The sequence below is a fragment of the Suncus etruscus genome, chromosome 13, assembly GCF_024139225.1.
Source record: "Suncus etruscus isolate mSunEtr1 chromosome 13, mSunEtr1.pri.cur, whole genome shotgun sequence".
NCBI classification, from domain to species: Eukaryota; Metazoa; Chordata; class Mammalia; order Eulipotyphla; family Soricidae; genus Suncus; species Suncus etruscus.
In genome coordinates, this window is record NC_064860.1 from 82387640 (window position 1) to 82412503 (window position 24864).

The 24864-nt window shown below is 39.6% G+C and overlaps 1 protein-coding gene across 1 annotated transcript in view; it reads left to right on the plus strand.

The window, feature by feature from the left end:
• Positions 1–19473, plus strand: part of NXPE3 (neurexophilin and PC-esterase domain family member 3) — a 45367-nt gene extending 25894 nt beyond the window's left edge. Inside the window, exons 4-5 of the mRNA XM_049785648.1 lie at positions 15297–15503; positions 18403–19473. Coding sequence (XP_049641605.1) covers positions 15297–15503; positions 18403–18953 — 758 coding nt within the window. The 3' untranslated portion in view covers positions 18954–19473. The remainder of the gene's footprint in view (positions 1–15296; positions 15504–18402) is intronic.
• Positions 19474–24864: the final 5391 nt, after the last annotated feature.

Here is a 24864-nt window from a genome sequence, read left to right on the forward strand (position 1 = left end):
CCCTCGTCTTTTATTTCTTGAAGCAGTATTTTGTAGTTTTCTTTGTATAGATCTTTCACCTCTTGAGTTAAGTTGATTTTAAGATACTTTATTTTCTGAGGCACAGCTGTGAACAGAATTTTTTTGTTTGTTTGTTTTTGGGCCACACCCAGTGGTGCTCAGGGGTTACTCCTGGCTATGCATTCAGAAATCGCTCCTGGATTGATGGACCATATGGGACACCAGGGGATCAAACCGAGATCTGTCCTAGGTCAGCACATACAGGGAAACACCCTACTGCTGTGCCACTGCTCCAGCCCCGCGATTGTTTGTTTGTTTGTTTGTTTTTGGTTTTTGGGCCACACCTGGCAGTGCTCAGGGGTTACTCCTGGCTGTCTGCTCAGAAATAGCTCCTGGCAGGCATGGGGGACCATATGGGACACCGGGATTCGAACCAACCACCTTTGGTCCTGGATCGGCTGCTTGTAAGGCAAACACCACTGTGCTATCTCTCCGGGCCCGGGATTGTTTTTTAATATATCTTTCTTTTTCACTATATATGTATAGGAAAGCCAGGGCATTTTTTGTATTAATTTTATATCTTGCCATTTTACTATCTGAATCTTATATTTCTAGAAGCTTTTTTGTATAGTCTTTAGGATTTTCTAAGTATAGTATCATATCATTTGCAAACAGTGAGAACTTGACTTCTTCTTTTCCTAGATCATACCCTTGATATATTTTTCTTGCCTAACTGCTATGGCAAGTACTTCTGTGCTATATTGAATAGAAATAGTGAGAATGGGCAAATTTGTCTCGTGCAAGATCTTAGAGGAAAGGCTTTTAGTTTTCCCTGTTGCTTGTCCTGGGCTTGTGGTAAACGTCTTTGTACTGAGGAAGAAAGTTCCTTCAATTAACATCTTGTTGAGAGTTATTTTTTTAAATTTTTTTGAGAGTTATTTTTAAATCATGACTGGGTCTGGATCTTGTCAAATACTTTCTTTGCATTTATTGATATATTTTTTCTTTTATTGATATAGTGCACTATGTTGATTGACTTGCATATGTTAAATTATTCTTGCATCTCTGGGATGAATCCTACTTGGTCATGGTGTATATGACCTTTTTGGTAAATCTTTGGGTTCTACTTGCTTATATTTTGTTGAGGATCTTTGCATCTGTGCTGTTCATCAAGGATATTAGTCTGTAATTAGTCTGACCTTTTTTTTTTTTTGATGGTATCTCTGTTTGCTTTTGGTATCAGGGTGATATTAACTATATTAGTTTTTTTTTTTTTTTGGGCCACACCTGTTTGATGCTCAGGGGTTACTCCTGGCTAAGCGCTGAGAAATTGCCCCTGGCTTGGGGGACCATATGGGATGCCAGGGGATCGAACCGCGGTCCTTCCTTAGCTAGCACTTACAAGGCTCTAGTGCCACCTCGCCGGCCCCTATATAAGTTGTTTTGAGGTATTTATATTTCTTTAAGTTCCTATAAGCCTGAAAAGGATTGGCAGTAGGACTCTTTAAACAACCTTTAATATTTTTGTTGAAATATATTTTATGTCCAGTAAAGTACATAGATGACAAGTATATATATAGTACAGTGGGGTTTCACATTTATAGATATCTTTATGACTTTGATAGACTAGATTCTTCTAATCCACTGCTAGTTATCTATTTCCATATCCATACTTACTGTTAAGACGGCCCCTTATCTGTGGGCTCATTTATGGGGCCAGAGCAGTAGCAAGGTGAGTAGGAATCTTTTTTTTTTTTTTTTTTTTTTTAACTGTGATTTTTTTTCCTCTTTATTTGGATATCTTGATTACATAAATGATTGTGATAAGGTTTCAGTCCTATAAAGATCACCCCTCTTCACCAGTGCAACATTCCCGCCACCAAAGTCCCAAATCTCCCTCCATCCCACCCCACCCCCACCTGTACTCCAGACAGGCTTTCCAGTTCCCTCATTCATTCACTTGATTATGGTAGTTCTCAGTGTAGTTATTTCTATAACTGTGCTCACCACTCTTGTGGTGAGCTTCATGGAGTGAGCTGGTGTTCCAGCTCTCCTCTAATTGTCTCTGAGGATTGTTACAAAAATGACTTTTATTTTTCTTAAGACCCATAGATGAGTGAGACTATTCTGCGTCTCTCTCTCTCCCTCTGACTTATTTCACTGAGCATGATAGATTCCATGTACATCCATGTATAGGAAAATTTCATGACTTCATCTCTCCTGACGGCTGCATAATATTCCATTGTGTATATGTACCACAATTTCTTTAGCCATTCGTCTGTTGAAGGGCATCTTGGTTGTTTCCAGAGCCTGGCTATTGTGAATAGTGCTGCAATAAATATAGGTGTGAGGAAGGGGTTTTTGTATTGTATTCTTGTGCTCCTAGGGTATATCCCTAGGAGTGGAATAGCTGGGTCGAATGGGAGCTCAATTTCCAGTTTTTGAAGAAACCTCCATATCGCTTTCCATAGAGGCTGTACTAGACGGCATTCCCACCAGCAGTGGATAAGAGTTCCTTTCTCTCCACATCCCCGCCAGCACTGATTGTTCTCATTCTTTGTGATGTGCGCCAATCTCTGTGGTGTGAGGTGGTATCTCATCGTTGTTTTGATTTGCATTTCTCTGATGATTAGTGACGAGGAGCATTTTTTCATGTGTCTTTTGGCCATTTGTATTTCTTTTTTATCAAAGTGTCTGTTCATTTCTTCTCCCCATTTTTTGATGGGATTAGATGTTTTTTTTTTGTAAAGTTCTGTCAGTGCCCTGTATATTTTGGATATTAGCCCCTTATCTGAAGGATGTTGGGTGAATAGTTTCTCCCACTCAGTGGGTGACTCTTGTATCCTGGGCACTATTTCTTTTGAGGTGCAGAAGCTTTTCAGTTTAATGTATTCCCATCTGTTAATCTCTGCTTCCACTTGTTTGGAAAGTGCAGTTTCCTCCTTAAAGATACCTTTAGTCTCAATGTCATGGAGTGTTTTACCGACATGTTGTTCTATATACCTTATGGTATCTGGTCTGATATCAAGGTCTTTAATCCATTTGGATTTTACCTTCGTACATGATGTTAACTGGGGGTCTATGTTCGCTTTTTTGCAAGTCGCTAACCAGTTCTGCCAGCACCACTTGTTGAAGAGATTTTCTCTGCTCCACTTAGGATTTCTTGCTCCTTTGTCAAAAATTAGGTAATTGTATGCCTGGGGAATGTTCTCTGAGAACTCAAGCCTATTCCACTGATCTGAGGGTCGGTCTTTATTCCAATACCATGCTGTTTTAATAACTATTGCTTTGTAGTACAGTTTAAAGTTGGGGAAAGTAATGCCTCCCATTTTCCTTTTCCCTAGGAGTGCTTTAGCTATTCGAGGATGTTTATTGTTCCAGATGAACTTCATAAGTGTTTGATCCACTTCTTTGAAGAATGTCATGGGTATTTTTAAGGGGATCGCATTAAATCTGTATAATGCTTTGGGGAGTATTGCCATTTTAATGATGTTAATCCTGCCAAGCCATGAGCAGGGTAAGTGTTTCCATTTCCGTGTGTCCTCTCTTATTTCTTGGAGCAGGGCTTTATAGTTTTCTTTGTATAGGTCCTTCACGTCTTTGGTCAAGTTGACTCCAAGATATTTGAGTTTGTGTGGCACTATTGTGAATGGGATTGCTTTCCTGACTTCCATCTCCTCCCTATTATTATTGGTATATAAAAAGGCCATTGATTTCTGTAGGTTGATTTTGTAGCCTGCCACCTTGCTATATGAATCTATTATTTCTAGAAGCTTTTTGGTAGAGTCTTTAGGGTTTTCTAAGTAGAGTATCATATCATCTGCAAACAATGGGAGTTTGACTTCTTCCTTTCCTATCTGAATTCCCTTGATATCTTTTTCTTGCCTGATCGCTATAGCAAGAACTTCCAGTACTATATTGAAGAGGAGTGGTGAGAGAGGACAGCCTTGTCTTGTACCCGAATTTAGAGGAAAGGCTTTTAGTTTTTCTCCATTGAGGATAATATTTGCCATTGGCTTGTGGTAGATGGCTTCAACTAGATTGAGAAAGGTTCCTTCCATTCCCATCTTGCTGAGAGTTTTGATCAAGAATGGGTGTTGGACCTTATCAAATGCTTTCTCTGCATCTATTGATATGATCATGTGATTTTTATTTTTCTTGTTGTTGATGTTGTGTATGATGTTAATAGATTTACGGATGTTAAACCATCCTTGCATTCCTGGGATGAAGCCTACTTGGTCGTAGTGTATGATCTTCTTGATGATGCATTGGATCCTATTTGCCAGGATTTTGTTGAAGATCTTTGCATCAGCATTCATCAGGGATATTGGTCTGTAATTTTCTTTTTTGGCAGCATCTCTGTCTGGTTTTGGTATCAAGGTAATGTTGGCTTCATAAAAGCTGTTTGGGAGAGTTCCCTTTTTTTCAATTTCATGGAAGAGTCTGGCTAGGATTGGTAGTAGCTCCTCTTGAAAGATTTGAAAAAATTCATTAGGAAAACCATCTGGGCCTGGGCTTTTCTTTTTTGGTAGATGTTTGATTACAGTTTCAATTTCCTCAGTAGTGATGGGGGTGTTTAGATATGCTACATCCTCCTTATTTAAATGTGGAAGGTTATAAGTGTCCAAGAATTTTTCCATTTCTTCTAGGTTCTCATGTTTTGTAGCATAAAGTTTCTCAAAGTAGCCTCTGATTATCCTTTGGATCTCTGCAATTTCTGTTGTGATCTCCCCCTTTTCATTTCTAATACGGGTTATCAGATTTCTCTCTCTCTCTTTCTTTGTGAGTTTTGCCAATGGTCTATCAATCTTGTTTATTTTTTCAAAGAACCAGCTTCTGCTTTCGTTGATCTTTCGGATTGCTTTTTGGTTTTCCACTTCATTGAGTTCCGCTTTCAGCTTTATTATTTCCTTCTGTCTCCCTATTTTTGGTTCATTCTGTTGGTCATTTTCTAATTGTTTAAGCTGCGCCATTAAGTTATTCAGGTATGCTCCTTCTTCCTTCCTGATGTGTGCTTGTAGAGCTATAAATTTTCCTCTCAGGACTGCTTTTGCTGTGTCCCATAGATTCTGGCAGTTTGTGTCTTCATTATCATTTGTTTCCAGGAAAGTTTTGATTTCCTTTTTGATTTCATCTCGGACCCACTGGTTGTTCAGTAGCAGGGTGTTTAATTTCCAATTGTTAAAGTTTTTCTTCTGTGTGGCTTTGTAGTTCACATCTAATTTCAGAGCCTTGTGGTCAGCAAAGGTAGCCTGCAAGATTTCTATCCTCTTGATTTTATGGAGGTATGTTTTATGTGTCAGCATGTAGTCTATGCTGGAGAATGACCCATGTACATTGGAAAAGAATGTGTATCCAGGTTTTTTGGGATGGAGTGTCCTGTATATATCTACTAGTCCTCTTTCTTCCATAACACTTTTCAGGGCTAGTATGTTTTTGTTGGGTTTCAGTCTGGTTGACCTATCAAGTGTTGATAGGGCTGTGTTGAAGTCTCCCACAATGATTGTGTTATTATTGATTTCTTCTTTCAGATTTGTCAGTAATTGTATTAGATAATTTGCTGGTCTCTCATTGGGTGCATATATGTTTAATAGTCTGATTTCTTCCTGTTGCACATATCCCTTGATTAGTACATAGTGTCCATCTTTGTCCCTTACCACTTTTCTGAGTATAAAGTTGGTGTCATCTGATATTAATATGGCCACCCCAGCTTTTTTCAGGGTGTTGTTTGCTTGGATAATTTTCTTCCAACCTTTGATTTTGAGTCTATGTTTGTTCTGACTATTCAGATGTGTTTCTTGTAGGCAGCAGAAGGTTGGATTCATCTTTTTGACCCATTTTGCCACTCTGTGTCTTTTAATTGGTGAATTTAGTCCATTGACATTGAGGGAGATGATTGTCATAGGATTTAATGTCATCTTTGTAGATAAGTTTGCTGTGTTTGTTGGTCTCTCTTGTCTTAGAGTAGACCTGTCAGTTTTTCCTTTAAGGCTGGTTTATCTTCTGTGAAGTTTCTGAGCTGTTGTTTATCCGTGAAGCTGTGTATTCTTCCTCCAAACCTGAATGTGAGTCGGGCTGGGTGCAGTATTCTTGGGGAGGCATTCATTTCATTCAATCTTGTCACAATATCCAACCACTGTCTTCTGGCCTTGAGAGTTTCTTGTGACATGTCTGCTGTAAGTCTTAGGGATGCTCCTTTGAATGTAATTTCCCTTTTTGATCTTGCTGCTTTCAGTATTCTATCCCTATCTATGTGATTTGTCATTGTAACGAGGATGTGTCTTGGGGTGTTTTTCTTTGGGTCTCTTTTAGCTGGTATTCTTCGGGCATGCAGTATTTGATTGCATGTAGGCTTTAACTCTGGGAGTATCTCTTTGATGATGTCTTTGACAGTTGATTCTTCTTGGAGATCTCCTTCCTGGGTTTCTGGGACTCCAATGATTCTTATGTTGTTTCTGTTGAGTTTATCAAAGACTTCTATTTTCATCTCTTCGCATGCCTTGAGTACATTTTCCATTGCCTGTTCGTTTGTCTTAATGTTCTTTTCCAATTTCTTCTGTTGTGTTGAGCTTTTCTGCATCTCATCTTCCAGTACTCCGATTCTCTCCTCAGCTGCTGATACCCTGTTGGCGAGGCTATCCATTGTGGTTTTCAGTTGAGCAACCGTATTTTTCAGATCTGTTATTTCAGTTTGGAGTTTTCTGATTTCTGTTTTTGTGTTCTCTTCAGATCGATCTATGCTCTTTTTGAGGTCTACAAACATATTCCATATTTCTACTCTAAACTCCTTATCTGAAAGGTTAATCAGGTGGTTGTAATTTATTAGATCAACCGAGCTTTCGTCTTCATTCTCTATGGATGTTGTTTGCCTGCGAGTTTTCCCCATTGTCACGCTTGTAGTGTGGTTTTTCCTGCGTGTTGTGGTAGGGTTCATTGATTAGGAAGAGTTCGTGGCTGCAAAGGGAAGCGAAGCGGCTGAGCGCTTCTGTTGCCTCTAGTTGCAAGTCCTCAGAGTGAACAAAGGCAGGGCAAGGTAGAGCGATCCCGCAGCCCCACAATGCAGGCACTCACCAGCTTCAGAATGCAGTGTTTTTGGGGGTGCGCTCCCTAGGCCCCTGAGGAAACCTTCGGAAGTTCAGAAGCACAGTTTCAGGCAGACAGAGATAGGAGTTTTCCCCGAAGTCCTCAGAGTGAACAAAGGCAGGGCAGGGCAAAGCGATTCCGCGGCCCCACAATGCAGGCACTCACCAGCTTCAAAATGCAGTGTTTTTGGGGGTGCGCTCCCTAGGCCCCTGAGGAAACCTTCGGAAGTTCAGAAGCACAGTTTCAGGCAGACAGAGATAGGAGTTTTCCCCGAAGTCCTCAGAGTAAACAAAGGCAGGGCAGGGCAAAGCGATTCCGCGGCCCCACAATGCAGGCACTCACCAGCTTCAGAATGCAGTGTTTTTGGGGGTGCGCTCCCTAGGCCCCTGAGGAAACCTTCGGAAGTTCAGAAGCACAGTTTCAGGCAGACAGAGATAGGAGTTTTCCCTGAAGTCCTCAGAGTGAACAAAGGCAGGGCAGGGCAAAGCGATTCCACGGCCCCAGAATGCACGCACTCACCAGCTTCAAAATGCAGTGTTTTGGGGGGTGCGCTCCCTAGGCCCCTGAGGAAACCTTCGGAATTTCAGAAGCACAGTTTCAGGCAGACAGAGATAGGAGTTTTCCCCGAAGTCCTCAGAGTGAACAAAGGCAGGGCAGGGCAAAGCGATTCCGCGGCCCCACAATGCAGGCACTCACCAGCTTCAAAATGCAGTGTTTTTGGGGGTGCGCTCCCTAGGCCCCTGAGGAAACCTTCGGAAGTTCAGAAGCACAGTTTCAGGCAGACAGAGATAGGAGTTTTCCCCGAAGTCCTCAGAGTAAACAAAGGCAGGGCAGGGCAAAGCGATTCCGCGGCCCCACAATGCAGGCACTCACCAGCTTCAGAATGCAGTGTTTTTGGGGGTGCGCTCCCTAGGCCCCTGAGGAAACCTTCGGAAGTTCAGAAGCACAGTTTCAGGCAGACAGAGATAGGAGTTTTCCCTGAAGTCCTCAGAGTGAACAAAGGCAGGGCAGGGCAAAGCGATTCCACGGCCCCAGAATGCACGCACTCACCAGCTTCAAAATGCAGTGTTTTGGGGGGTGCGCTCCCTAGGCCCCTGAGGAAACCTTCGGAATTTCAGAAGCCGTGAGTAGGAATCTTGCTTTGCATACAACTAACCTTAGTTTGATCCTGGCATCTTGAGTCTGCCAGGAGCGTCTTGTGTGTAAAACCAGGAGTTACCCTCGAGTATCAGTGGGTGTTGTCCATAAACAAAGAAAGAAACCCAAACAAAGAAAAAGAAAATCAAAGGATTAGCCTACACACAAAAAAAATCTAACTGATATTATTTGGGGAAGGAAGTCTACTCTCACAGCTCTCAATAATGAGACGTACTTTCCATAAACAATGTTTCTCTAACATTGTCTCTGCCTGACACAGTTTGGTAAGTTGTTTTCTTTGACTTTCACCACTTCATTTATAACATTCCTTGCATCTACAGGTATTTCTAACAGTGCAGCAGTTTTAGTATTTTTCTGTAAAATGATTACCATATTTTTTTGCTCTATAAAATGCACCTGACCATAAGACACACATAGTTTTTAGATGTTCTCCTGCCCTGCACTCAGGTTTCAGCTCCAAGTGGCATTGGCTCCATAACACATTTCTTGGGGGGTAAAAGTGTGTCTTATGGTATGAAAATACAGTATATTGAAGGGACAAAATTATGAAGAAAATAATAAATTTTCCATGCCTCATAAGGGGACAAATGCAAGGCAACACTTCAACTTTTAATTCACAGTGTAGTCAGAACCATCTCATATTACCAACCGTTGGCTAAAGCAGTGCTTCTCAGTTATTTTTTGTCATGACCCCTAGGAAGAAGAAAATATTTTTCATGCCCCCGCACAACTGTAAATAGTATCTTTATTAAACAAAACCTTAGCCTGCAAAACAAAAATATATAAAATAATTTGAACTGATTTTTTAATCAGAGGTGATGTCTGGATTCATGGCTACAATGAGTACGTTTTGCAATGCGTAGCTTTTCGAAGCGGGGTTTGAAGCAGGACACAGCAACTCTCAGCTCCAGAGACATACAGAGACATAAACACGGGGCTTAGCTTGTTATGACAGTGTTTGCTGAGGTCAAATGCGCCCCCCTTTCCGGAGCCTGGGCGGCGCGCCCCACTATTTGAGAAGCACTGGGCTAAGGGTATGTGTCAATTTGACATGTACATTATCATTCATTATCATACCATATTACCCCTAGATGGCGCCCATGCATTCTTTTTCTCATCCTCTTCTCTGGAAACAGGGATTTGATTCCATTATTTTTTGTTTTGTCTTTTATTTTCTCCTCTGAACCTCACCCCTTTGTTCTGTTTTATATTTTTATTAATTATACATGCAATTAATTATCATAAATTAAGGGACATAAATTCACAAATACATAATCCCATACTCACTTTTGTTCAGTTCTTTCTAGTTATTTGAGGAAAATTAATTTCTTTACCTTTTCCCTTTCCTCTCATTTTGTCCCATTTGTGACCTGAATAACCTTCCTTATGGCTAATTAATGACATAGCATGGTGCCCTTTGGGTCTTCCAGAGAAGCCAAGACTTTGGAAAAGTCTGTGCCTTACTTACAAATATTTAAAAGTGATCCCATCTGGGGATGGAGTGATAGCACAGTGGGCAAGGTGTTTGCTTTGTTATTTGCTAACCTAGGTTTAATCCCTGCATTCCATATGGTCTCCCTGAGCCTGCCAGTAATAATTTCTGGGTGCAGAGCCAGGAATAACTTGAGTATTGCTGGATGTTGTCCAAAAACAAAACCAAAAAAACCAAAAAACCCCCCAAACCACCAAATTAGATCTTCTTATTTAGCATGAAGATATTCTCATATCTTTATAATTATCTCTGTGTAAACCTTTTCTTTACCGTCAATATTGGTTACCATAAAATTAGGTGATAATTTATCTGGTTCCTTAATTATAATTATATTTATTCTATATATGCAGTACACTAGGTGTGATAGTGTAAGAGACTTTAATCAGATTTTAAGAGACTGTGATCACTGTAAGAGACTTTAATATCTCAGTTACTTTGCATGAAAATGCAATGGGTTCTGAGTAATGCAGAGCTGATTTCTTATTTTTTTGGGCGGGGGCACACCCAGCAGCTCCCAGTTACTCTGGGCTCTTCCCTCAGAAATTGCTTCTGGCAGGCTCAGGGGACCATATGGAATGCCGGGAATCTAACTCTGATCTGTCCTGCGTCAACTGCATGCAAGACAAATGCCCTACCACTGCACTATTGCTCCAGCCCCCAAATGCTGACTTTTTTTTGGTTTGTTTGTTTTTGGGTCACACCTGGCAGCGCTCAGGGGTTACTCTTGGTTCTACACTCATACACCTGCTCCTGGCAGGTTCGGGGAACAATATGGGATGCCGGGATTCGAACCATTGTCCTTCTGCATGCAAGGCAAATGCCCTACCTTCAAGCTAGCCCTCCAGCCCCAACTTTTAAAAAGAATTTATGATTACTTAGAATTATATTAAAATCTTAAAATGTTAAAATAGTCATGATATTTTTTGTTCCATTTGACCAAGCGTGGGCAATATAGGTACATGCATTTAACATTAAAAATAAATTTTGTTATCTAGTGCTTCATGTTTAGAAAAAAAAAACAACTACTGTTAAGTTTAGTAATTGCTTTGCTTTGCTTGACTTAACTCTGGTAGTAAATATAATTAACATCTGAATGAAAATGGTAATTGTTTTCAGTGTGATATACAGTTTTCTTTAGAACATGTATTTGACACAGAATAGCTGCGTCTACTGAATTAGCCATGGGGGAAAATGTATCTCAGAATCACTTTTTAGAGGTTGGAACAGTAGGATACTGAATAAGGAGCTACTTTTGCATGTCACCTACCTGGATTTGTTCTCTCCATCATTCCATTTGGTGGTACTCTGTACACTGCCAAAAGTGATTCCTGAGTGTAGAGCCAAAAGAAAGCCTTGAGCACCATAGGGTTTGGCCCAAAGAGGGCGAAAAGAAAGGAGAAAAAGAAGGAGAATTCCAAAAAACAAATTACTTTTTAATTTCTAATTCCCATACCAGTTGTATTGGTTTTTTTTTGTTTTGTTTTGTTTTGTGTTTGTGTTTCAGCCACACCTGGCTATGCTCAGGATTTACTCCTGACTCTTTACTCAGGAATTATCCCTGGAAGTGCTTCAGGTGGGGGTATATATGGAAAAGCAGGGATTGAACTGCGTGCAAGGCAGGCTCCTTATTTGGTCCCTAAATGCTCTAGTATTGTTTTTGTTGTTGTTGTTGTTGTTGGTTCTAGGAATTTAACACAGGCCTCCACACATGGAAAGCATTTGCTTTAGTATTGAACCACAGCCCTGATCCAGCCAACAAATGCTTTCATCAGGATCCACGAGTCTGTTCTGGTACTTTTCTGGCCTGTGCAACCTTGATGAATTGATAAAATGGGGAAACTTTGGGCAAGGTGTTGTAACATGTTGAGGATTTGTTCTCAAATGTGCTAAATAGATATTATCCTGCGCCAGCCCTTCCCCCCTTTTTAATAAACACATTGCCCAATACACTTTCATTTTATTTTTTAAAACTTTATTGATTGATTGATTGTTTGGTTGATTGGTTTTTGGGCCACACCTGGTGGTGCTCAGGGGTTACTCCTGGCTCTGCTTTTAGAAATTGCCCCTGGCAGGCTGGGGGAGCATATGGGATGCCAGGAATCAAACCAGGTCCCTCCTGGTCAGCTGCATGCAAGGCAAATACCCTACAGCTGTGCTAATGTTCTTTTAACTTTTAAAAAATGTTTTTTACTTTTCAACTTACAAAGTATTAGGAGATACCTACCCCCTCCAAAAAAAAAGATCAACCACAAAAATTTATTCAAATGAGGCATTTTAAAATTAAATTTCTTGGGGGATTTTGGACTATACCTTCCTTGCTCTGCACTCAGGAATTACTCCTGGAAGTGTTCAGGAGACTTTATGGGGGGCCAGAGATTGAATCTGGAACAGCTATGTGCAGGTAAGCGCCCCCCCCCCCCCTATTCATTGTACTATTGCTCTGGTCAAATAGGGCTTTTTTTTTTTTTTTTTTTTTTTTTTTTTTTTTTTTTTAATAAAGGAAATTGGCGTTTAAGACATTTACCTTACATGTGATTGACCTTGGTTTGATTCTTGGGATCCAATCAGAGGGATCCCTGAATATAGAGTTAGGAGAAATCCCTAATCACCTTATGGGTGTGGCCCAAACCACACTCCAAACTCCACCTCCAAGGGAATTGAACAAAATAATATTGAGTAGTGTAAGTGATATAAGGAAGAAGAAAAGTTGAAAACTGTCACAGGGAATCCACTTTACTTAAATTTAAGTTTCTTATCTTTCAGCACTTAAATTTTAACTTGTGATTTATTAGGTCAAACTATAGAATTCTGAATTAGGATCAAGGTTGTAAACTTTTAGGTGGATAGGAAATTGATAGAAAATACATTGTGGGCCCGGAGAGATAGCATAGCGACGTTTGCCTTGCAAGCAGCCAATCCAGGACCAAAGGTGGTTGGTTCGAATCCCGGTGTCCCATATGGTCCCCCGTGCCTGCCAGGAGCTGTTTCTGAGCAGACAGCCAGGAGTCACCCCTGAGCACCGCCGGGTGTGGCCCAAAAACCAAAAAAAAAAAAAAATACATTGTGTCTGTGTCCCCTATTTTTAGAAAAGATTATGTATTTGAATAAATTTAATAAATTTTAGAATTGAATAAGTGTATGTCTTCAGAAATAAAAAAAAAAACACCAAGCTACTGGCAGACATTGATAAATTGTTTTTGAGAGACATATGAAAGAGATTAAGAGTTTAGGCTTAAGGGTTTACCTGCTTGAATAAGATCCTGGTTTTGCAAGCTTTGGTGTTTGGGTGAAATTTTAATGAAAAACAGCAATTCTTTTTTTTTTTCTATTTTATTTTACTAAGACCATTATGATTTACAAAGTCCTTCATAGTTGGGTTTCATACATACAGTGAATCAGGGCCAGTCCCACCAACAGTGTTGACCTCCCTCCACCAATATTCCAATAGTGTATTTCATACCATCACTCTTTGCCCCCAGGCTTACCAGTAATAGGCCCATTTAAAGTTTAGGTTGTTAGAGTTTGGGTCTCTTGATTTTATTGTTGTTGACTTTGGCATGGATATTTAGTTCTGTTCTTTTTTTAATTTCTCCAATATACCTGAGACTACTTAGCTCCTGGCTCCCATCCTTGTTTTTGTTTGTTTGTTTGTTTGGGTCACACCTGGTAATCCTCAGGGGTCACTCCTGGCTCTACGCTCAGAAATCCCTCCTGGCAGGCTCGGGGGACCATATGGGATGCTGGGATTTGAACCACAACCTTCTGCACGCAAGGCAAACGCCTTACCTCCATGCTATCTCTCCGGCTCCAGCCCCATCCTTTCATATTTGTGTTTCTCCACTTCCACTCAGTTTCTTTTCTTCTTCTTGCTATACTCTGGGGTCAACTTCCATTTAGACCATTATGTTTCTTTATGCAGTTATTCTAAATACCACATATAAGTGATATACCACATGTAACTGATATCATTCTGTATTTATCTTTCTTCTTTTAATTATCTTTTAATTATATCCATGTTGCTGCAAATGGCATGATTGCATCATTCCTTACAGCTATGTAATATTCCATTGTATATATGTACCACATCTTCACGATCTACTCATCTGTTGTTGGACATCTATATTTTTGATATGTCCCAGTATTTTTGATACTGGTATAAATGATATCTCATTGTTAGCTTGATTTGGATTGTCCTAATGATGAGTGCTGATGAGGCTTTTTATATGTGTCTGTTGGCTATCTGCTGGACTCCTCAGAGAAGTGTCTGTTCATTTTATCCCCCAGTTTTTGAAAGGGTTTTTAGGTTTTGTGGAGTTAACTTTTGTGAGAGCTTTATATATCCTAGATAGCAAACCTTTATCTGATATGTTGAGTGCAAAAATTTTCTCCCATTCAGTTAGCTGTCTTCTAATTTTAATCCATGCTGTAACATTGCTATACAGAAACTATTTAGTTTTGTTTTCTTTTCATTTGGGCCACACCTGGTGATGCTCAGGGTTTACTCCTGGCTATGCGCTCAGAAATCACTCCTGACTTGGGGGACGATATGGGATGCTGGGGATCGAACCCAGGTCCACCCTGGTCAGCTGCATGCAAGGCAAATGCCCTACCACTGTGATATTGTTCCAGCCCCAGAAACTATTTAGTTTAATGTAGTCTTGTTTATTCAGCTTTGATGCCATAGCCCTTGCCATTGCCATCCTACCATCGAAGACTATATTGACCAAGTCTTAGAGTGTTCTGCCTATGTTTCTTTAATGGACTTTATGAAAAGACAGGAATTCTAATAGGACCTACTTATGTGTGTTATTATGAATATCATATGAGATCAAATGTTCAGATAAATATATGATGCAAAGTAAACTTGCAAGAAAGAGTAGTCATCACCATGTGTTATAGAGCACGTAGAGTATGTTGTTTCTTTGTGTTAAAATGTGTAATTAGGCTAAAACATGAAATCATGTTGCTGATGATGTGTTTTAATATTGTTCGTTAGATATAAAGACCTTAAGAACCTTCTATATTATGGGAAACAATTCTTTATACTGCATGCCATGGTTTGTTCTCTGAATAAAGTAATTTTAAAAATTCATATTTGATTGTAGGTTAAAACCTACTATTTAGTAGTTAAAATCTACTATTTCTAGAAATAGTGGACTAATATTATTATTAATATGTAAACTATGAACTTAGATTGTTACTTGCCTCACAGATATTTTTATAAAAGAAACTATTCTATTCTTGAACAATGTTTATATTCACACATTTCTTTGGTTTTTGTCAACATTTGTTTTGGGCTTCATAGTCAGAGGAAATTCTCAAAATCCTCTTTTCTCCTTCTGGCCACTCAACAGTTTCAGATCATCTTCTTTTTTTAACAAAGAAGAACCGTTTGTAACAAGGGGAAAGTTTGGGATTTCTTTGAGATATGATGGCAGGAAATGTAATCCATATGCCAGCGAGCCAAAAAATTAATAAAGGCATAGTTATATTTGTAACATTATTCACGAATGGTTTGATCACAAGAGAAATTCAGAATACCTTCTTTTCCCCTTTTTTACAGAAACAAGCAACCTAGAATTATCTCAAGGCTCAGCAGTTTTTCCTTCTGGGTATTATTATCAAGATCAGTGGAGGCCCAGAAGGTTTAATATTCGCCAATTTAACGATCCTGACAACATTACAGAATGCTTACAAAGAAAAGTGGTGTATTTATTTGGTGACTCAACAATCAGGCAATGGTTTGAATACCTTACTACATTTGTTCCAGGTTGGTACTTGCTTTGCTTCATGACTGTTTCTCATCTACTTGAAATCAGCTTTGAAGTAAGTAGAATCACTTGGTAACTGGGAAAAAAAAAAACAACACAAAACCACCATTGTGTAAGAGAGCATTTAGTTCTCTGTAGTATTAAAGAGGGCTGGTCACCTCTTTAACCACCAGTGATGGTAGGGTTCTCTTAGTTTATACCATTCATTATACCATTCACTTAACTTCTTAGAACTTCACTTCTCCAGGTACGGAATGAGGTAGCTAGAAAATATAGCCTCATAAGTGTCTTTCATTTTCAATTTATGGGGCTGTAAAACGACATACACTTTTCCAGTTGTTTTGCTTTTAGTTCTGTGTGCACCAACCTGTTTTTACAATAAATTTAGTTGGAGGGGAAACAGCCAAACTGATTTATGGTGTGTTTCACTGCATCCATGCTGCAAAGAAACCCCTGTGACATGCATCAGACCTTCCATTGGTGTGACCCTGAGATGGACAAGAGTTGGGAGTTATTCATCTGAGAATTGATTGTGTTGCCAAAAGTTAGTCTAGCCACTGTAAAGCACTAGAAGAGTTTTTAGGGATATAAAGATAGACCTTGTTTCCTATGTAATGTATGATGAACCATATGGACACAGTTTTTAGGAAAAGAAGGAGTATAAGATCCTTAGGATAGTCAAAAGATCTTAGAGGAGCTTAGATTAAGTGACTAGAGAAAATTCCAATTTATGTTGCTGTGTTTGTTATGCTTAGCACCAAGATAGATCTTCTTCTTTTCTAATAATAATTTTTACTGTGATCAAAGTAAATTACAAATCTTTCACAGTAATATTTAAGGTGCATAGTGACAAAAAATTAGGGCCATTCCCACCACCAGTGTTGTCCTCCCTCCACCCCTGTTCCCAGCATGCATCCCATACCTCCTCCCTTTGCCCCTTGGACTGCTAGTGTAAGAGGTCTCCTTTGTGTATAGCTTGCTGTAGATTGGGTATCAATTTTGGTGTTGTTGACTTTGGGTTTGTTGCTTAGTCTGACCATTTTTTATTTCCACTCAATGTTTATACAACTGATTGTTCCTAGTACCATACATTTTTATTTCCCCTCAAGTTATGATGATGATTCAAGTTCTGTGGTTCTGTTGGAAAAAGAAAAGAGAAAGAAAAGAAAAAAAGAAAAAAAATGCTGGGGGATCTGTCTAGAGGCTATAAATATTATTTCAGAAGAAGAAAGGGAAAAAAAGAAAAAAGGAAGAACAAAACAAAAACAAATTAAATAAAACAAACACTTTATCTAATATACGGTAGATCTTCTTTTAAGACTTAGCTTGACTTTTGATTTATAGGGTGAAATAGAAAGTCAAGGGCCCAGAGAATAGCACAGTGGTGTTTGCCTTGCAAGCAGCCGATCCAGGACCAAAGGTGGTTGGTTCGAATCCCGGTGTCCCATATGGTCCCCCGTGCCTGCCAGGAGCTATTTCTGAGCAGACAGCCAGGAGTAACCCCTGAGCACTGCTGGGTGTGGCCCAAAAAAACAAAAACAAAAACAAAAAAAAGAAAGTCAAAAGAAATAGGGGTGGGTCCCCTATTTCACTTACTGCAAATATGTATTTTAGTTGCTTATATGTTATTAAAACAAAAGTGCTGTGAAGTTATTGGCTAAACAGATACTTTAAAGTGCTAAGCACATGCCTAGCTTTCAGAGGCTTATAAGTTATATTTTAAGCACTACTTGGTCTTTGTTTTTGTTATTGTTTTGGGCTATATCTACTGATGCTCGGAGGTTACTCCTGGCTCTTCACTCAGGAATCACTCCTGGTGGTGCTCGGGGGAACCATATGAGATGCTGGGGATCAAAGTTGTGTTGGCTACATGCAAGGCAAATGCTTTACTCACTGTGCTATCTCTCCAGATCCATTAGTGCCTGGTCTTATGAGCACTGCTCAGGTGTTCTGGTGCTCACCAGTACTATTGGGCAGGAGTAGAACTAGGTCAAGTATCTCTGGGAATGACCTCCTCATCTCTGATTGGGAACCCCCCCCCCCCCCGCCCCACACAAAAATAACTGATATCTTTGTTTGGTGGAAATAATACGTTAGAATAATCATGTATAATGCCAGGCAGATTTAAGGTTTCAAGTATCAGTGCAAATCAAAGTAGATATCAATGATTACTTGGCTTTTAAGATATAGACATGGGTGTAGATTATAACTTATACTTATAAACTTTACTTATAAAACCATGTGAATCCAGTGACCTAAGTAATGTTAAATAAAGATCCATTGATTCATAATGGATCCAGGTATACTAGAATAGGTATGCCATTTCTTTTGTATTGTACCTTATTGTACTTGGTTTGTTTAGTGGTACTAGGAATCAAGCCCAGGGACTCATTGGATCACCGAACCACATTCTTTATTTTAAAAAACATTATTTGGGGATGGCTCAGAGGGCTAGAAGTAGAAGCTTGTGTAATATTTTCATTTGATCTCAGGCACTGCCTGATCTCCTAAGTCCAGAAATAGAAATAACCCCTGAGTGCCTCTGACTGTGTCCCCAAAACTAAAAAGAAAATAAAATCAAAGGGGCCAGAGATAGTACATTGGGTAAGGCGCTTGCTTTGCATGAGGCCAACCCAGGTTTGATTTCCCCAGCATCCTAATGGCACCCAAGCATCTCCTGGAGGACTCCTGACTGCAGAACCAGGAGTAAACTGTGAGTCCTGTCGAGTGTGGACCCCAAACTAAAAACAAAACAAAACAAAACAAAAAAAAACAACCAAACAAAATATTTGAAAATCCCAAATAAGTCATTTTTAATGAAGTCATAAAGTAACTACTTATTTAAATATCTGTGCTTGATTTGAACACTTTTCTGAATTGGAGTTTTCCCTGTTACAGATTTAGTGGAATTCAATTTGGGTAGTCCCAAGAATGTGGGTCCTTTCATGGCGGTGGACCAGAAGCATAACATCCTGCTCAAATACCGCTGCCATGGACCCCCCATCCGCTTCACGACGGTCTTCAGCAACGATCTCCATTATGTGGCCAATGAACTGAACGCCATCGTGGGAGGGAAGAACACGGTGGTCGCCATCGCTGTCTGGTCTCATTTCAGCACCTACCCCTTGGAAGTCTACATCCGGCGTCTCAGGAACATTCGCCGGGCAGTGGTTCAGCTGTTAGATCGAAGCCCTAAGACTGTGGTTGTCATCCGTACAGCCAACCCCCAAGAGCTGGGACCCGAAGCCAGCCTTTACAACAGCGACTGGTACAACTTTCAGATAGACACTGTCCTTCGGAAGATGTTCTCAGGGGTTGGGGTCTATCTCGTGGATGCCTGGGAGATGACCCTGGCCCATTATCTGCCACACAAGCTCCATCCAGATGAAATCATCGTGAAAAACCAGCTGGATATGTTCTTGTCCTATGTGTGTCCCTCGAATGACTAGCCAGCCCAGGTCGGGAGGAAAGGAATTGCATCTTGTGACCTCCATCTAACCTGCATGACAAAGTGTTGGAGGTTGCATGCAAAGATAAATTGATCCAGAAAAACCTTTTGAGAAATGCTGAACTTTATATAATGACTTCTAAGGAGCTGAGAAAAATGCAGGTTCTACTTAAGTCTACTAATAAACTTTCCTTTTATCCCCACTCACAGCTTAGCCATGGAGAAATTGTTATTACTATAATTAACACCACTTACACTTGTGCTCTTATAACCAAAGATGCTAAGGAATGTGTCTGAAGGGAGATACTAGGCAAAATTCATGTGGCAAATGAACTGGCTTAAAGAGGCAAATTTGGGTGGCAATATAATGTTGGCAACTGATCTGCTAAAAGAAGTTGAGGGCATTTGCATGAATAGGATAATTAGTCCATCTTCACTGCAATATACTAATAAGACTTATAGTCATATAAGTTATTGACTTATATTGACTCCTGAAGCACTGAAGACTGTCTCAGGAATTTGTCTTGATGATCTACCTTTTCTAAATTACTTGAAAAAAAATCAGTCTACTCGGTCATAATTTTCTAGTAAAAATATTACAAACATTACTGCTTCCATCTAGACAATATACCAGAGGGAAGTATGAAAGCAATATACATATAAATGCTATGCTTTGAGTTGATACTTGCATTGGGAAATTTAAAAAAATGAATTCTTATTTTAAAATAACTAATTTTGGGGCCGGGGAGATAGCACAGTGGTAGGGTGTTTGTTTTGCACGTGGCCGACCTAGGACAGATCTGGATTCAGTTCCCAGCATCCCATATGGTCCTCTGAGTCTGCCAGGGTTGATTTCTGAGCCAGGAATAATCCCTGACCGCTGCTGGGTGTGACCCAAAAATCAAATATCAATTAAAAAAAAAACTACTTTTGGGGACCTGGAAAATAACTAAGTAGTTGAGCATATGCCTGTCAGTGGGAGGTCCAGCAGTTGACTTCTGGCACCTCATGGCTCCTCAAACACTACAGTTTCAAATACTAAAAAATTAAATCTATACTGCCTAGCTGAGTACTCTTGGGAATAGTCCCCTGAACCCATCTTTCAGCACTGATTCCTGGGGGTGGTCCCTGTTAAAAAATAATAGCTCCACTTTTGGAACTAGAAGAAAACTTATTTTTGTGTCCTAAAGTCTGAAGGGTTTAAGAATTGATTTCTATGTAAAGAATGCTGTTAATCTTTTTAAAAAGTATGGAAAATTTCCCCACTAATCTTTTTTTTTTGTTATTTTGAATTGCATACCAAAATTAGAATCTGATTAGAAATTAAAATAAAAAATTGTAATCTATGATAGGCACTTACTAATACCTATCATCTATATTCATGTTTGGTAAATAAAAGGTTGTTATTCTTACTATCTTCAAAGAGTCAAATGGTCAGTTTTGCTTGAGTCATCAATTTCAAATGAGTTTAAGTTAATGGAAGACCATTTGGTAAATATTCTCTTATTGCGCCACATTTTAATTCCTTGTCTCTAAATGTACATGTTGAAATTGGGGTGTTTTAGAGATGAAGACAGCATGAGAAATACACTCAGAAGAAAGAGGCAACATATTTGAGTTTTTAACTTAAAATAAAAGGTTTTATTCAATTTATTGTGTTTGAACCTCTCCTGGCAGTGCTAAGGGTTCTGCGCTCTGTTCTGAGGGGTCACTCCTGGTAGTGTTTGGGTTACAATATGGGGTGCTAGGGATCAAACTCAGGTAAGTGCTCTTCTCCTATACTATTGCTCTCACCCTAAATAGATTTTGCTTTTGTTTTTATTTTTATTTTTTTGGGGGGGGCATACCTGGTGATACTCAGGGGTTACTCCTGGCTGTGCGCTCAGAAATCACTCCTAGCTTGGGGGACCATATGGGATGCCTTAGATTGAACCACGATCCATCCTGGGCCAGTCATGTGCAAGGCAAATACCCTACATAGAGGGTTTTAACTTAATATAGATAGTACAGTAGGTAAGGTAGGTGCCTTGCACATAACCAACATGGATTCAGTCCCTGACATTACATTTAATCCCTGAGCACTGCAAGGAGTGACCCCTGAGCACAGACTGGTGTGATCCGGAACCCACTCTAAAAATAGAGAACATTCAAATGGCCAGGAATATGGCTAAGTGGTAGCACACTTGTCTTGCATATGTGAGGCCCTAGGTTTAGTTCCTGACTCCATATGGTGTCCCCCAGAGCACCACTGGGAGCGACCCCTGAGCACCAGGTGGGAGTAGTTCTAGAGCGCCACTGGATAGTGGTCTAAAAACCAAACAAAATGAAAAAAAAAAGACAGGTAAACAAAGCATTTAAAAATCTTCTTTTTCTAAAACCTATGTTTTTTTTTTCTTCCTGAAGATCATTTTCTTTTCTTTTTTTCTTTTTTATTTATTTTTTGTTTTGGGGTAACACTCAGCAGCATTCAGGGGTTAATGCTGGCTCTGTGCTCAGAAATCGCTCCTGGCAGGCTCGGGGGACCATATGGGATGCCAAGATTCCAACTACCGTCATTCTGCATGCAAGGCAAATGCCTTATCTCCATGCTATCTCTCCAGCCCCTGAAGATCATTTTTAAGTTTATTAAAAACTTACAGATTTTAAGTTCTTTTCTGTGTCTGAAATAAAGCCAGTAAAAGTTAATATATGCTTAGTTTCTATGGTCTTTAATCTTCAGCAGGTTTAAATATTACCTAACCTGGGTCCAGATTGATAGTACAGCAGGTAGGGCATTTATTTGCCTTGCACATGACTGACACAAAGTTTGATATGATCCTCTGTGCATTGCCAGGGTGATTTCTGAGTGCAGAGCCAGTAATAATTCCTGAGCACAGCTGGGTATGGACCCTAAACAAAACAAAACAAAACAAAACAAAAAGATTACCTAAACTATTTGATAAAAATCCAAGTTAAAAAAAAAAAAAGAATTAGGGGTTGGAGTGATAGCACCGCAGTAGGGCGTTTGCTTTGCACACTACCAACCTGGAACTGACCCAGGTTCAGTCCCCAGCATCCCATATAGTTCCCCGAGCCTGCCAGGATCGATTTCTGAGTACAGAGCCAGAAATAACCCAGGGTATGGGCCAAATAGCAACAACAACAGCAAAAAATCCCCCAAAACTTTATTTTTAAATCATATAGCTTTAACCATAGAAAATATATGATTGTATCTGTGTTTATAAATGAATATACAAATATTTTTTCTTAGTCTTTATGACTTTATTATAAAAGTTAGTCTCATAATTCACTGATATTAAGTGAATTAATATTAATTGGTGCTAATATTTATACCTAAATTGTACATGTTTTAGCAATTATATTTATAATAAAATATGAAAATAGGTTAATAGGGGCTGAAGAGATAGTACAGTGGTTAGATTACTCGCTTTGCAGTAAGTCAACCCAAGTTTGATCCTGGGCATCCCATATGGTGACCTGAACACTGTTAAGAGTGATTCTAGAGTGCAGAGCTAGGAATAACTCCTGAGCATTGTCAGTTGTGGCCCCCCCAAACAATTAAAATGGAATTATATATAACTTTAATGGGTTAAAATGTGAATATATATTTTGGGGTGACAGCATTCATTTTCTTTAGTAGACTTCATATTTTGGAATGGAAAAGATTGAGGCTACTTGTGAAAAGAAGAATCCATAAAGAGACCAAATTGTATTTTCTTTTTTTTTTTTTTTTTTTTGTTTTTTTGGGTCACACCCGGCGGTGCTCAGGGGTTACTCCTGGCTGTCTGCTCAGAAATAGCTCCTGGCAGGCACGGGGGACCATATGGGACACCGGGATTTGAACCAACCACTTTTGGTCCTGGATCGGCTGCTTGCAAGGCAAACGCCACTGTGCTCTCTCTCCGGGCCCCAAATTGTATTTTCAAAAAGTTATCCTTTCTCTACTAAATGTAAACAGGCTGTCAGTTTCTAATCTGATTTATTCTGCTATTCTGAACAAGTTATTAAATACCAGTTGGCATTTCCTGTCATCAAGGATTAAACTTTACGTACCAGGGTGCTTTATGAGAATAAATATGGTAAGTCTTTACATTCTGTGTGCCAGTATAGAGGTAACTAAGAAAATTACAGAAAAGTAAATGTTTAAGTGAAGCAAGCCTCTCCCCTGCCTCCAAATATTCACATTAGCTTTGAAGTCTGGGTAAACTTAGTCTTTTTTATTTTTTATTTTATTTATTTATATATTTAGTTTTTGGTTTGGGGGCCACACCCAGTGATGCTCAGGAGTTACTCAGAAATTGCTCCTGGCTTGGGGATCATATGGGACACTGGGGGATTGAACTGCGGTTCTTCCTGGGTCAGTCGCATGCAAGGCAAATGCCCTACTGCTCTGCCACCACTTTGGCTCCTATTTTCAATTTTTTTTTGGTGCCACCTCTGCTAAGGGATCACTCCTGGTGGGGCTGTCTACGGGATCCTGTGACGTCTGAGGGATGAAGCCAGGTCAGCTGGCAAGCAAGGAAAACATTTTGCTTTCTCTACTATTTCTCTAGCATCAAGTTTAGCTTTTTAACAGCAAGTTAGAAATTCTGCAGTAAGTGTATTCTCTTATGTTTGGCATTATTCTCCCCAAGTTTTATGTCTGCAGTGTAGTTTCAAGTGCCTTTATAATGTCAGACTTCTAAGTTTGCCTTAAGCAATGTCCTATAAGTGCTCCTGAAAGTAAGACCATAGTCCCTGAGTATTAGGGGGTACCTAAGAATCCTCTAGGTGATGGTAGTGAGATTAGAGGACTGTTAGGTAGGATTAGGCTGTTAGGAGGCTAGAAGGTCATGAAATAATTCACTTCAGTTTCCTTGATGTCTTTTGAAATCATTTGCATTTTAGATTTTTTTTTTAAAAAAGTACTAAGTATTATATTTTGCTTTATTTTATTATGTATTTATTTATTTTTTGGGGTCACAGCTGGCATCACTCAGGGGTTACTCTTGGCTCTATGCTCAGAAATCACTCCTGCCAGGCTCAGGGGACCATATGGGATGCCAAGATTCGAACCACTGTCTTGCATGCAAGGCAAATACCCTACCTACATGCTATCTCTCCAGTCCTTATATTTTGTATGTTAAAAATATTTTTTGGTAGGGAGCTGGAGGGATAGTAACAACTGTTAAAGTTCTTGCCTTGCATGAGATATCCAAGCACCACCAGGTGTAATTTCTGAGTGCAGAGCTGGAAATAACCTTAGAGTTTCTCCGAGTGTAGCCCACAGAAACCAAAACAAAAAAGATTTTTTTGGTGGCTGGAGTGAAAGCAAAACTTTGTAGGGCTGGACGTTTGCCTTAACACAGGGGCTTCCTGAGTGCAGAGCCAGGAAGAATCCCTGAGCACTGTCGTGTGGCCAGCAATCTTTTTCCCTCTTTTTTTTTTTTTTTTTTTTTTGGGTCACGTCCTGGCGGTGCACAGTGGCTCTGTTTTCAGAAATCACTCCTAGTTTGCTCAGGGGACCATATGGAATGCTGGGGATCAAACCTGGGTCAACTGCATGCAAAGCAAGTGCACTATCCTCTGTGCTATCATTCTGACCCCCTCCAGTTTTTTTTTTTTATTAAGTCACTGATTTACAAAATTATTCATAACTGAGTTTTAGGCATACAGTTTTACCACCAATTCTACCACCAGCATTAATATACTGCCTCAATATCTCCAAGTTCACATTAGCTTTATAGTCTGGGTAAATTTAGTCTTTTTCTTTCTTTCTTCTTTTCTTCTTCTTTCTTTCTTCTTTCTTTCTTCTTTCTTTCTTTCTTTCTTTCTTTCTTTCTTTCTTTCTTTCTTTCTTTCTTTCTTTCTTTCTTTCTTTCTTTCTTTCTTTCTTTCTTTCTTTCTTTCTTTCTTTCTTTCTTTCTTTCTTT